This window comes from Phyllobates terribilis, unplaced genomic scaffold (genome assembly GCF_046119375.1).
Source record: "Phyllobates terribilis strain yellow unplaced genomic scaffold, ASM4611937v1 Scaffold_12__6_contigs__length_324123572, whole genome shotgun sequence".
Taxonomy (NCBI): domain Eukaryota; kingdom Metazoa; phylum Chordata; class Amphibia; order Anura; family Dendrobatidae; genus Phyllobates; species Phyllobates terribilis.
In genome coordinates, this window is record NW_027362772.1 from 90,180,738 (window position 1) to 90,193,747 (window position 13,010).

At 49.7% G+C, this 13,010-nt stretch overlaps 1 protein-coding gene across 4 annotated transcripts in view; it reads left to right on the top strand.

Moving 5' to 3' along the window:
- LOC141172182 (msx2-interacting protein-like) overlaps nt 1-13,010 on the top strand; it is a 64,334-nt gene that overhangs the window by 9,464 nt on the left and 41,860 nt on the right. For 3 of the 4 annotated variants that reach the window (XM_073656114.1, XM_073656116.1, XM_073656115.1), the window contains exon 3: nt 669-1,145. The exons of the other annotated variant lie outside the window; for it this stretch is intronic. In XM_073656114.1, the coding sequence (XP_073512215.1) occupies nt 669-1,145 (477 nt within the window). The remainder of the gene's footprint in view (nt 1-668; nt 1,146-13,010) is intronic. 4 annotated transcript variants of the gene reach the window in all.

Below are 13,010 nucleotides of genomic sequence, written 5' to 3' on the forward strand. Positions count from 1 at the left end.
AAACCAGGATAATTACTGAAGAGCCCGTCCCTCTTTCTGCTTTATCTCTTGACTGATTTTCTCTACCAGCAAGTAGAAGAACTGCCGGAAGCGACTAAAGGGGGAACTAGGAGCTACGGGATAGGAAACCTCGCTATATAGGCAGCTTAGTGAGCGCCAATAACACGGCAGAAAGAAAGGTCTCCTAGTAGAGACGTGCGCTATTGAACTGCCTTTCTAGGTGGCGTATACTGTATTTTATCCCGACGAAACGCTGAACCAACTCCTCTTAGAAGTGCAGAGCCTTTTTGCGGATGTCCGGACATTCTTTTCTACAACCCCCTTAGATACATTGACTAAGGTACATACGTGCTTTAATGTAACAATCCCTTTCTGATTGTAAAAGACAAAACACTATATACTCCTAGTCTAACTCGTAGGGTTTTTTGTTGCCGCTGACTGTGTGAGCAGCCGGCCGACTTGCAGTGACACCCTCAGACTAGTAGTGTAAATGACGTATCCCTCCCATAAGTTGGTCACATGTGAACTAGTGTTTATTAGTAGTAGATGGCATTTTATATTTGAATGCATGAAATGCTTAATTGTATTCCCACATTCTTTCTTTGTAATGGGAGACTGATCGTTTTTCCTCCCTTTTTTATTTCTTTTTTTTTTTCTTTTAATCACAGGGCTTCTGATACACGGGAGCGTTCTTATGAACATAGTGCCTATGGACACCATGAACGTGGGACTGCTGGAGGGTTTGAACGGACACGACACTATGACCAGGATTACTATCGAGACGCACGTGACCGGACCTTACAACATGGAATATACTATAATTCTCGGCGGAGTCCAAGCCGTTTTGATGCTCATGATCCACGTTATGAATCTAGGACCCGAGAGCAGTTTACATTGCCCAGTGTAGTTCACAGGGATATTTACCGGACTGACGCTACACGGGAGGTACGAGGCAGGCGGCCTGAACGGACCTACCAGCACAGCCGGAGCCGCTCGCCTCATTCATCCCAGTCAAGGAATCAGTCCCCCCAGCGGCTGGCCAGCCAAGCTTCTAGGCCCGCAAGATCCCCCAGCGGCAGCGGCTCGCGGAGTAGATCCTCTAGTAGTGACTCTCTCAGCAGCAGCAGTAGTACCAGTAGTGACAGGTAGGTGTCGCCACAGCTGTGCTTGGATATATCCAGGGCTTTCATCTTGTCACTTTATTTGCATGGGTGAAGCTTTGAAGACAACTTCCATGCAAAGTTACTAAATGTCCATTTAATTATTTTTCTTTCTCTGCTGATCGTCCGCTGTACCTGTAAGAGTTTTGGTTTTCAGCATGTGCTGCTTACAGGGAATGTGCCGCTGAGGGTGATATTCTGGGAAATTTCACGCTCGTTCTGTGGAAGCGGAGTTCATCTGTCTAAGCTGGCTATTAATGACCGCTGATCAACTTCTATGTTGGCATTTCTGTCCGCACAGAATGACTGTTCAAACCAAGCACAGGCGCTTGGGGCATTATGGCTGCCAGACATTTACATGCACCTTCCTACCTCCTTGTTTTCCATCTACCTCCTTTCTTCTTTGCCCTTTAAAGCCAGAGCTGTCAATCAAAGAAGAGGAGGGGAGATGGATGGAAAACAAGCAGGTGGGGGGTGCTGTGATTGGCCATGAAGCGCCCGGGCTTGATTTCGGCAGTCATTCTGTGACGTCCTTGGTTGGATGTCGTTGGTCACTTTGTACCATTCATAGATTTTGCTGTGAGTTCATCTTGTAGACCCATTGATTGTGAGAAGCCAAGTTTTATATTTTTAACATCTTGTGATACATTTGGTTTTCTTTGCAACCTAGAAGAATGCTTTTTGCCAAGAATTCTGTGGATATTCTGGTTTTTTCTTGCCGTCTGTTTTCATTTGGTGAATTATTGCTATTGTATGTGATTTAGCGGTTTGCGATCCACCTCTCCATTGATGGGAATAAGACCCCTCCCATAGGGATCTTTCTATGGCAGGATTTGGCATGTTAGTCCACCGTGTTTGAGCCTTCTTCTCCCCCATCTGTCATCAGGAAACCTGATGGACTTTGGTTCAGCTCTATGTCCTCAACTTGTACAAGGGGGTTTGGAGCTTTGCTGTATCACATCTACAAGACATTTTCATTTCAGCCCACCTTCTTGTTTGGAAGTTAAGGCCTAATGCAGATGTCTGTATACCGTGGTCCTAGTACGGACTGCGACTTCAGCAGGGCTGTGGAGTCGGGGGTCATGGAGTCTGAGTCCGTTCAGGTGGAGTCAGTACAAGATGGACAGACTCCGGCTCCTAAAATATATAATAAATTGGTGCAGTACTTCAGTGCAAAATGTGCTGTAAATTTTTTCATAAGAATTTGGGAAAGTTATGAAATGTCCTATAAATGTCTGTTCTTTTCCTGATCTAAGAGTTGAGATGAATCTGTGCTGCACTTTATGTACACGCTCAGTAGTGACCGGGGCTGTGGAGTCGGAAGTGAGGGAAATTGAGGAGTCGGAGGTTTCGCTTCCAGACTCCACAGCCCTGGACTATAGGACTGAGCGTGAGTCTCCTGACCCGAGCTCTACAGCCTAATGTATGAGCAGCCTCACGGCCCGTCCTCAGACTGCGATCTACTGATGCTCGACCTCCTCCTGATCACGCTGCCAGTACTAGGCTGCAGAGTAGATGTGACCCGTCCTCAGACTGCGATCTACCGATGCTCGGCCTCCTCCTGATCACGCTGCCAGTACTAGGCTGCAGAGTAGATGTGACCCGGCCTTAGACTGCGATCTACCAATGCTCGGCCTCCTCCTGATCACGCTGCCAGTACTAGGCTGCAGAGTAGATGTGACCCGGCCTTAGACTGCGATCTACCAATGCTCGGCCTCCTCCTGATCACGCTGCCAGTACTAGGCTGCAGAGTAGATGTGACCCGGCTTCAGACTGTGATCTACCGATGCTCGACCTCCTCCTGATCACGCTGCCAGTACTAGGCTGCAGAGTAGATGTGACCCGTCCTCAGACTGCGATCTACCGATGCTCGGCCTCCTCCTGATCACGCTGCCAGTACTAGGCTGCAGAGTAGATGTGACCCGGCCTTAGACTGCGATCTACCAATGCTCGGCCTCCTCCTGATCACGTTGCCAGTACTAGGCTGCAGAGTAGATGTGACCCGGCCTTAGACTGCGATCTACCAATGCTCGGCCTCCTCCTGATCACGCTGCCAGTACTAGGCTGCAGAGTAGATGTGACCCGGCTTCAGACTGCGATCTACCGATGCTCGGCCTCCTCCTGATCACGCTGCCAGTACTAGGCTGCAGAGTAGATGTGACCCGTCCTCACTGTGATCTACCGATGCTCGGCCTCCTGATCACGCTGCCAGTACTAGGCTGCAGAGTAGATGTGACCCGGCCTTAGACTGCGATCTACCGATGCTCGGCCTCCTCCTGATCACGCTGCCAGTACTAGGCTGCAGAGTAGATGTGACCCGGCCTCAGACTGCGATCTACCGATGCTCGGCCTCCTCCTGATCACGCTGCCAGTACTAGGCTGCAGAGTAGATGTGACCCGTCCTCAGACTGTGATCTACCGATGCTCGGCCTCCTCCTGATCACGCTGCCAGTACTAGGCTGCAGAGTAGATGTGACCCGTCCTCAGACTGCGATCTACCGATGCTCGGCCTCCTCCTGATCACGCTGCCAGTACTAGGCTGCAGAGTAGATGTGACCCGGCCTCAGACTGCGATCTACCGATGCTCGGCCTCCTCCTGATCACGCTGCCAGTACTAGGCTGCAGAGTAGATGTGACCCGTCCTCAGACTGCTATCTACCGATGCTCGGCCTCCTCCTGATCACGCTGCCAGTACTAGGCTGCAGAGTAGATGTGATGTCTGTCTATGGCTGATGAGACCCAGCCTTATAAAATGTAGAAATGTGTGCCGAGTGTGATCCAACTAGATGCAGTGTGACGCTGAGAACCAGCCACCAGATGTATCCCAGGCTGAACCTGCTCCCATGTGTTTCCTGAGGTTGTGGAGGACACAATGGTGTTCCCTGCTTATTGGGTGATCTTCTTAATTTACGCCCACACTTTATTTAGTGTGTGGTGCGGACACAGGGTGCCCCGAGCCTCCGATCAGCCACTGTCCACACCATGAAGCGGTTACATTACTCGGCCGCCATCTGTATGAAATGTTGCTGGTGGTCGGTGGTTTAGTGGAATTCTTTTTTATTCGCTTCATTGCATTAACGAGGCACAAATGATCTATTTGTCATCTGGTAGAAGAATGAAGCCAAAAGGGACATTTGTGAAGTCCAGGACAATGAGGATCTCTTTGATTTATTGAAAGGTCCCATATAAATCAGTAATCTCAAAGAAAATGGTCCAAACTTTAGGGCTGCAGTGTGAAAAGCATGATGAAATTCTGGAGCGTGTGCCGCCTTTTATTTTTAGTCCTTCTTATTTGTCCTTAGCTATAAAAAAAAAAAATGCAGGAAGCCGGAGGCGTGTGCTGTGCTATCAGCCCTGTGAAGTGTGTCCTCTGTGCGTGGGAATGAAGCGCATCTGTGGGCCAGTGTGTGTGCGTGCTGTGTGTCTGCTGTGGGGGTGCGCAGCCACTGGGAAGGAGAGGTGGTCGCTGCTGAGCGGAGGATGGGACTCCCTGTTTGTATGTCTGCAGCCAGTCTGGACTGGAATAATCCAGTTTGGTTTGGCTGAATGCCACCTCCCAGGCCGAGCACATTGCACTTCCTCATGTGGTGGGGGAGGGAGGGCGATTCTCTCATTAATGCAAAGTGTGAACTGCTTTACAATTAACCCGGATACCTTACAAAAAAAGCCCAGGGAGGGGATTATGCTTAGTCACTTACTATGTGCACCCCCTCCTGGATTTACATAGCACATCACTGCTGAGTATTTTTGCTTTGTGAACAAATTCTTCACGTTACTGATACAGCTCTTACATTGGATTTGTTTTCTGAATTTCTTACGGCACCTAAAATTAGCTATTGAAACCAGTTATAAAGTCTGTTTTTCTACACAGTGCTAATATATGAAATCAGATGTGTGCAACCCACTATTAGAGCGCAGACCAGGGCCACGGCCGCTGCTTTAGTATGGCTCCCGGGCTGCGTATGTTCAGGGAATGATCCGGCATTTATGGGTATGAAGACAAAGGCCATTTTGGCTTCTCCCTGTATCTTTTTACACAATCTCCTAGCAGTTAACCTCTGTGCAGTTTTGTTTTTCATTGTTCAACAATTTAAAAATGACCAGTGATAAGCAGGCAGCTATCACATGCAAACGTGCAAACCTGAAAGCCCGGCCTTGTTTGTGCAGTCACCTCCTCCCATTCTTCCCGCTGCGCCTCAGCCTGTTTGCCCTTGTTCCTCCTGAATGTGGGTGATGTCTGTGACTGCCTGAACTTTTGTCCTCTGTAGATTTTACCTGAAGAGCATTTAGCACTTGCTAATAGAGCAATTCCTCCATAAGATTTCAGGGTAAGGTCAGACGTGGCATTTATACGGTTGCTGCGGCTTACACTTTGCCTAGTAAACAATTACTTTATGTTACCGGAGAATAACTGTTTCTCCTACCAAACTGCTGCCGATTTTTGTTTTAGCTGTAAAAACAAATAACTGGAAACCACCACTGGAATACATTTAGTCAATGTATTTCGAAGTACTACAGACTAATTCATCAGGACAAGAAAAAATATTTTTTGTCCTGATGAAGTCGAAACGCGTTGACTAAATAAAGAGAAACTGCCAATACCTCCTTTCTGGACTTCGATCTATCAGAAGGGTACACCAGCAGTGCAGATTATCCACGAATCCTCCCTATTTTTGTCTTTCCGCCATCTCTAACATTATATCCTCCCTCTATCTGAAACTGAACCCGTCAAAAGCTGAACTTCTTGTATTTCCTCCCTCCACTAATCAACCTATGCCCAATATTGCCATCTCCGTGTGTGGCTCCACCATTACTCCCCAGCAACAAGCCCGCTGCCTTGGGGTCATACTTGATTCAGATCTTTCCTTCTCTCCCCAGATCCCGTCACTCGCCCAGTCATGCCATTTACGCCTCAAAAACATTTTTAGAATTCGACCTTTTCTTACCTTTGACTCTGCAGAAACTCTAGTTATTATTTATTCTCGTCTGGACTACTTCAACTCTACTAATCGGTCTCCCTCTTACTAAACTTTCTCCTCTTCAGTCTGTCCTAAATGCAGCAGCCAGGATCATATTCCTTTCCAACCGCTACATCTATGCCTCCACCCTGTGCCAGTCGTTGCACTGGTTACCCATCCGCTAGAGTTCAATATAAACTCATCACCCTCACCCACAAAGTGCTCCATGCTTCAGCACCGCCTTACATTTCCTCTCTCGTCTGTCTACCACCCTACCCGTGCCCTCCGTTCTGCTAATGATCTAAGATTAACATCCTCAATAATCCAGACCTCCCACTCCCGTCTCCAAAACTTCTCACGTGCTGCGCCAATCTTTGGAATGCACTACAGAGGACTCTTAGATTAATCCCCAATACCCACAGTTTTAAGCGTACCCTAAAAATTCATTTCTTTAGACTGGCCTATTAATAATAATAATTTTTATTTTTATAGCGCCAACATATTCCGCAGCACTTTACAAATTTTAGGGGGGACTTCTACAGACAATACAGAATAAGCATATCTCATATCGAAAGGAGCGAGGGCCCTGCTCGCGAGCTTACAGTCTGAGGAAATGGGGGAGACACAAAAGGTAGAATGTACATATATTGTATAATGCAGGCTTGATATACTAAATAGGATAAATAATAATACATGGACTGGTCGCCTGCCAGTATGTGTACAGTCCTGAACGAGGCTATGAAGTGCATGGATGGTATGAACCTGAAATTGAAGAATTTAATATGGGGGAAAACTGGGACGGACAGATAGTGTGTGGAGGCGATACGCCAGTCTAAAGAAATGGGTTTTTAGGGTCCGCTTGAAACTGTGGGTATTGGGAATTAATCGAACTGTCCTGGGTAGTGCATTCCAAAGAATTGGCGCAGCACGCGAGAAATCTTGGAGACGGGAGTGGGAAGTTCGGATTATGGAGGATTTTAGTTTTAAGTCATTGGCAGAACGGAGGGCACGTGTAGGGTGGTAAACTGAGACGAGGGAGGAGATGTAGGGGGGTACTGAAGCATGGAGCGCTTTGTGGGTAAGCGTGATAAGTTTATATTGAGCTCTATATTGGATGGGTAACCAATGCAATGACTGGCACAGGGAAGAGACATCGGTGTAGCGGTTGGCGAGGAATATGATCCTGGCTGCTGCGTTAAGGACGGATTGGAGAGGAGAGAGTTTAGTAAGAGGGAGCCCGATAAGTAGAGAGTTGCAGTAATCCAGACGAGAATGAATAAGAGCTACAGTAAGAGTTTTTGTCAAGTAAAAGGTGAGAAAAGTCCTGATTCTTGAGATGTTTTTGAGGTGTAGATGACATGAACGAGCGAGTGATTTGATGTGAGGAGTGAAAGAAAGATCTGAATCAAAAGTGACCCCAAGACAGCGGGCTTGTTGCTGGGGAGTAATGGTGAGCCACAAACGGAAATGGCAATATCGGGCACAGGTAGGTTAGTGGAGGGAGGAAAGACGAGGAGTTCAGTTTTTGACAGATTCAGTTTTAGACAGAGGGAGGACATAGTGTTAGACACGGCAGAAAGACAATCACTGGTCTTTTGTAGTAATGCAGGGGTGATGTCCGGAGCAGAGGTGTATAATTGGGTGTCATCAGCATGGAGATGGTACTGAAAACCGAATCTGCTGATTGTTTGTCCAATGGGAGCGGAGTATAAGGAGAAAAGAAGGGGGCCTAGGACTGATCCTTGAGGAACCCCGACAGTAAGGGGAAGGAGAGAGGAAGAGGAGCCGGCGAAAGACACAGAGAAGGAGCGGTCAGAGAGATAGGAGGAGAACCAGGAGAGAACAGTGTCCTTGAGGCCGATAGAGCGGAGCATAGTGAGGAGGAGCTGGTGATCCACAGTGTCGAATGCTGCAGAGAGATCCAGGAGATCAGCAGGGAGCAGTGACCATTGGATTTAGCTGTTAGTAGATCATTAGAGACTTTAGTGAGGGCAGTTTCAGTAGAATGTAAAGAGCGGAAACCAGATTGTAAAGGGTCAAGAAGAGAGTTGTCTGAGCGATAGCGGATTAGACGGGAATGGACCAGGCGTTCCAGGAGTTTAGAGATAAAGGGAAGATTGGAAACAGGTCTGTAGTTGGCCGTGCAGTTCTGGTCAAGGGATGTTTTTTTAAGTAATGGATGTATTCTGGCATGTTAAAAAGAAGAGGGAAAGATATCCGATGAGAGGTTGAATATTTTAGTTAGGTGAGTGGTGACAGCTGGAGAAAGGGACTGAAGGAGATGTGAGGAAATGGGGTCACTGGTGCAGGTGGTAGGGCGAGAAGATGCAAGGAGCCTGATCACTTCGACTGGTTCGAAGTGAGAAAGTGAGCAAGATACAATGTGGCTGGGGAGAGCATGCATAACGTTTGGGTTTGGGAGAAAATTTCATGCCGGATATGGTCAATTTTTTCTTTGAAATAATTGGCCAGATTGTCAGCGCTGAGGTCGGTGGTCGGGGCCTGTGCTGTTTGATTGAGGAGAGAATGAAACATGTCAAAGAGTCATTTAGGATTATTGGAAAGTGAGATGATGAGGTTGTTAAAGTAGGTTTGTTTGGAGAGGTGAAGCGCAGAGTTATGTTTTCTGCATAAATTTATAATGGAGGAAATCTTCGGGCAGATTAGATTTTCTCCACAGCCGTTCAGCGCACTCGTCTTTGCCGAGTTGTTCTTTGTGTAGGAGGTGCGACTTCATCCAGGGCGCATAGCATTACTTCTTTATAATGCTTCAATGCAGAGTCGGGACACGAGAGGGAGGAGATTGGGGCCAATGATGATTGCAACTTTTTCAGAAATTTCTGGGTGTTAATGGCGCGTATATTTCTATAAGTGTGGAAAGTGGGGGGGTCTTGAGTAGAGTCACAGTTCTTGACAGAGAATGAAAGAAGATTATGGTCAGAGTGGTAGGGGAGAGTTAGTAAAGTCATGTACTGAGCAAAGCCGGGAGAAGATCAGGTCCAATGTGTTCCCGTCTTCATGTGTAGGAGAATTAGCAAGTTGTGAAAGGCCGAAGGAGGAGGTTAGTGATAAAAGATGAGCGGCAGATGGGGAAAGAGAATCGCCAATTGGGATGTTAAAATCTCCCATGATTATCGTGAGGATGTCACAGCATAGAAAATTTGGAAGCCAGGCAGCAAAGTGATCCAGGAACTGACGGGAGGGACCTGGAGGGCGATAGACAACCGCCACTCGCAGGGAGAAGGGCCGGTAGAGTCTGACTGTGTGGGCCTCAAAAGAAGGGAAGATAAGGGAGGGTACTGGGGGGATAACCTGAAAAGTACATTTTGTTGAAAGAAGCAGACCAACACCCCCACCTGATCTGTTGTCAGGTCTCGGAGTATGAGAGAAGTGTAGGCCACCATAGGAGAGAGCTGCCGCGGCAGTGGTGTCCGACTGCTGGATCCAGGTTTCAGTGAGAGCCAGAAGGTTGAGGGAATTGGAGAGGAAAAAGTCATGGATGTAAGAGAGTTTATTACATGCTGAGCGCGCATTCCAAAGGGCACAGTTGAATGAGACAGAAGATATGCAGGGAATATTAATGAGATTAGCAGGGTTTCTGAATGTAACAGGGAAAGAGTTAGTGTTATTATTACTGGAGGGTCCTGGATTAGGAGAAATATCACCTGCGACTAATAGAAGGAAGATACAGAGAGTGAGAAGATGGTTGAGTGATTTGTGAGAGCGTTTCCTGTGTTGTATGGTGGGAATGAATGGATCTGTGTGGTATAACATTGTGAAGAGAGCATGACAGCTGTACATAGGAGAAGAGAGGGATTAATATGGATGAAGTGAGCTGAGTATGTGGGAGAACGGTGAATGTGGATGATTGTAGCAGCCGGAATATAAATGGCACAAATACAAATGGTGAATATTGTTTGCAAAATAGATGACCTGGAAGCAAGTGTGTTTAATTGTCTTGTATGTCTTACCTGTCTCCTGCCCTGTCCAACTGCCATATCTAACTGCCGCGGCACTTTGATAAATTATGGCACTTCGATAAAGTATGCATAAATGCAATATGCATAACTGCCCCCGCATAAATGCTGCCGCTTGACTATGTCTCAATATATAGGGACGTATCTGCTTAGATCTACACAGATTTAACTCGTTAGCAATCAATCAACTAACTTAAGACAACAGGAGACAATAAAACTGCAGAAAAAAAACAGACTAGTAGATCTACATGGATCATAAACTGTTAAAGTAAGTGTGATGACCTTAAAGCATCATGGATTAAACAACGTAGATGAATGAGAGATATATATACTAGATGGTGGCCCGATTCTAACGCATCGGGTATTCTAGCATATGTCTCCCGACCCTCCTTTATAATGCCCCATGCAGGAAGTCACATCCCCCATATATAATTCCCCATGCAGGATGTCACCTCTCCCCCCCCATATAATGCCCCATGTAGGATGTCACCTCTCCCCCCCCCCCCCCATATAATGCCCCATGTAGGATGTCACCTCTCCCCCTATATAATGCCCCATGCAGGATGTTACCTCTCCCCCCCCCCCCCCCCCATATAATGCCCCATGTAGGATGTCACCCCCCCCCATATAATGCCCCATGTAGGATGTCACCTCCCTCCCCCCCCATATAATGCCCCATGCAGGATGTCACCTCTCCCCATATATAATGCCCCATGCAGGATGTCACCTCTCCCCCTATATAATGCCCCATGCAGGATGTCACCTCTCCCCCTATATAATGCCCCATGCAGGATGTCACCTCTCCCCCTATATAATGCCCCATGTAGGATGTGACCTCTCCCCCCATATAATGCCCCATGCAGGATGTCACCTCTCCCCCCATATAATGCCCCGTGCAGGATGTGACCTCTCCCCCCATATAATGCCCCATGTAGGATGTCACCTCCCCCCCCCCCATATAATGCCCCATGTAGGATGTCACCTCCCACCCCCATATAATGCCCCATGTAGGATGTCACCTCTCTCCCCCCCACCCCATATAATGCCCCATGCAGGATGTCACCTCTCCCCCCATATAATGCCCCATGCAGGATGTGACCTATCCCCCATATAATGCCCCATGCAGGATGTCACCTCTCCCCCCATATAATGCCCCATGCAGGATGTGACCTCTCCCCCCATATAATGCCCCATGCAGGATGTCGCCTCTCCCCCATATAATGCCCCATGTAGGATGTGACCCCTCCCCCCATATAATGCCCCATGTAGGATGTCACCTCTCCCCCCCCCCCCCCCCCATATAATGCCCCATGCAGGATGTGACCTCTCCCCCATATAATGCCCCATGTAGGATGTCACCTCTCCCCCCCCCCCCCATATAATGCCCCATGTAGGATGTCACCTCTCCCCCCCCATATAATTCCCCATGCTGGAAGTCATATCCCCTGTATATCCATCCCCCCCATAGTGCCCCATGCAGGTCCCCTATGGCCCCATACAAAAAAAAGAAAATGCAATACTCACCTCTCTTCTCAGCTGCTTCTCTGGACTCCAGCGTAGCCGGCATGTTGGCGCTGTGCGCTGTGACCGGTCAGGAGAGAGCGCGGTGTAAAGACGTCACCGCACCCTCTGACCTGAGACGTCACAGAGCATCAGCGGAAGACACAGGAGCTGCTGCTGAGGCACGGGGAGGGGTAAGTATGACGCCGGGGTCCTGATCGAGTGGGGGGAGGGACGGGAGGAGAAGGGAGGGACGGGAGGAGAGGAGGGGAGGGGTAAGAATGACGCCGGTGCCGGGGTCCTGATCGAGCGGGAGGAGAGGGGAGGGAAGAGGAGGGGAGGGATAAGTATGACGCCGGGTGCCGGGGTCCTGATAGAGCGGGGGGAGGGACTGGAGGAGAGGGGAGGGGAGGAGTAAGTATGACGCCGGGGTCCTGATCGAGCGGGGGGAGGGACGGGAGGAGAGGGGAGAGGAGGGGAGGGGTAAGTATGACGCCGGGTGCCGGGGTCCTGATCGAGTGGGGGGAGGGACGGAAGGGGAGGGGAGAGGAGAGGAGAGGAGGAGAGGGGAGGGGAGGGATAAGTATGACGCCGGGGTCCTGATCGAGCGGGGGGAGGGACGAGAGGGGAGGGGAGAGGAGAGGAGGGGAGGAGTAAGTATGACGCCGGGTGCCGGGGTCCTGATTGAGCGGGGGGAGGGACGGGAGGAGAGGGGAGGGGAGGGGTAAGTATGACGCCGGGTGCAGGGGTCCTGATCGAGCGGGGGGAGGGACGGGAGGGGAGGGGAGAGGAGGGGAGGGGTGAGGAGGGGAGGGGTAAGTATGACGCCGTTGCCGGGGTCCTGATCGAGCGGGAGGAGAGGGGAGGGAAGAGGAGGGGAGGGATAAGTATGACGCCGGGTGCCGGGGTCCTGATAGAGCGGGGGGAGGGACTGGAGGAGAGGGGAGGGGAGGAGTAAGTATGACGCCGGGGTCCTGATCGAGCGGGGGGAGGGACGGGAGGAGAGGGGAGAGGAGGGGAGGGGTAAGTATGACGCCGGGTGCCGGGGTCCTGATCGAGTGGGGGGAGGGACGGAAGGGGAGGGGAGGGGAGGGGTAAGAATGTCGCCGGGTGCCGGGGTCCTGATCGAGCGGGGGGAGGGACGGGAGGAAAGGGGAGGGGAGGGGCGTCACACTTGTCCTCGGGACATAAGCATGTAGGTCAGCGGCGCCTGCGGTCGGGGGACTTATGCTGCGAGTAGCCGGCTGCATTGCGGCTGACCTCCGTGCCGCACATGAGCTGCTAACGGCCGCCATGTTTTTCAGAAATGCCGCATCGCTGATTGGCCGCGGCCGGACCAATCAGCGACCCGGGATTTCCAGGACAGACAGACGGGATAAGACAATTATATAGTAGATACACACACACCAGTGATT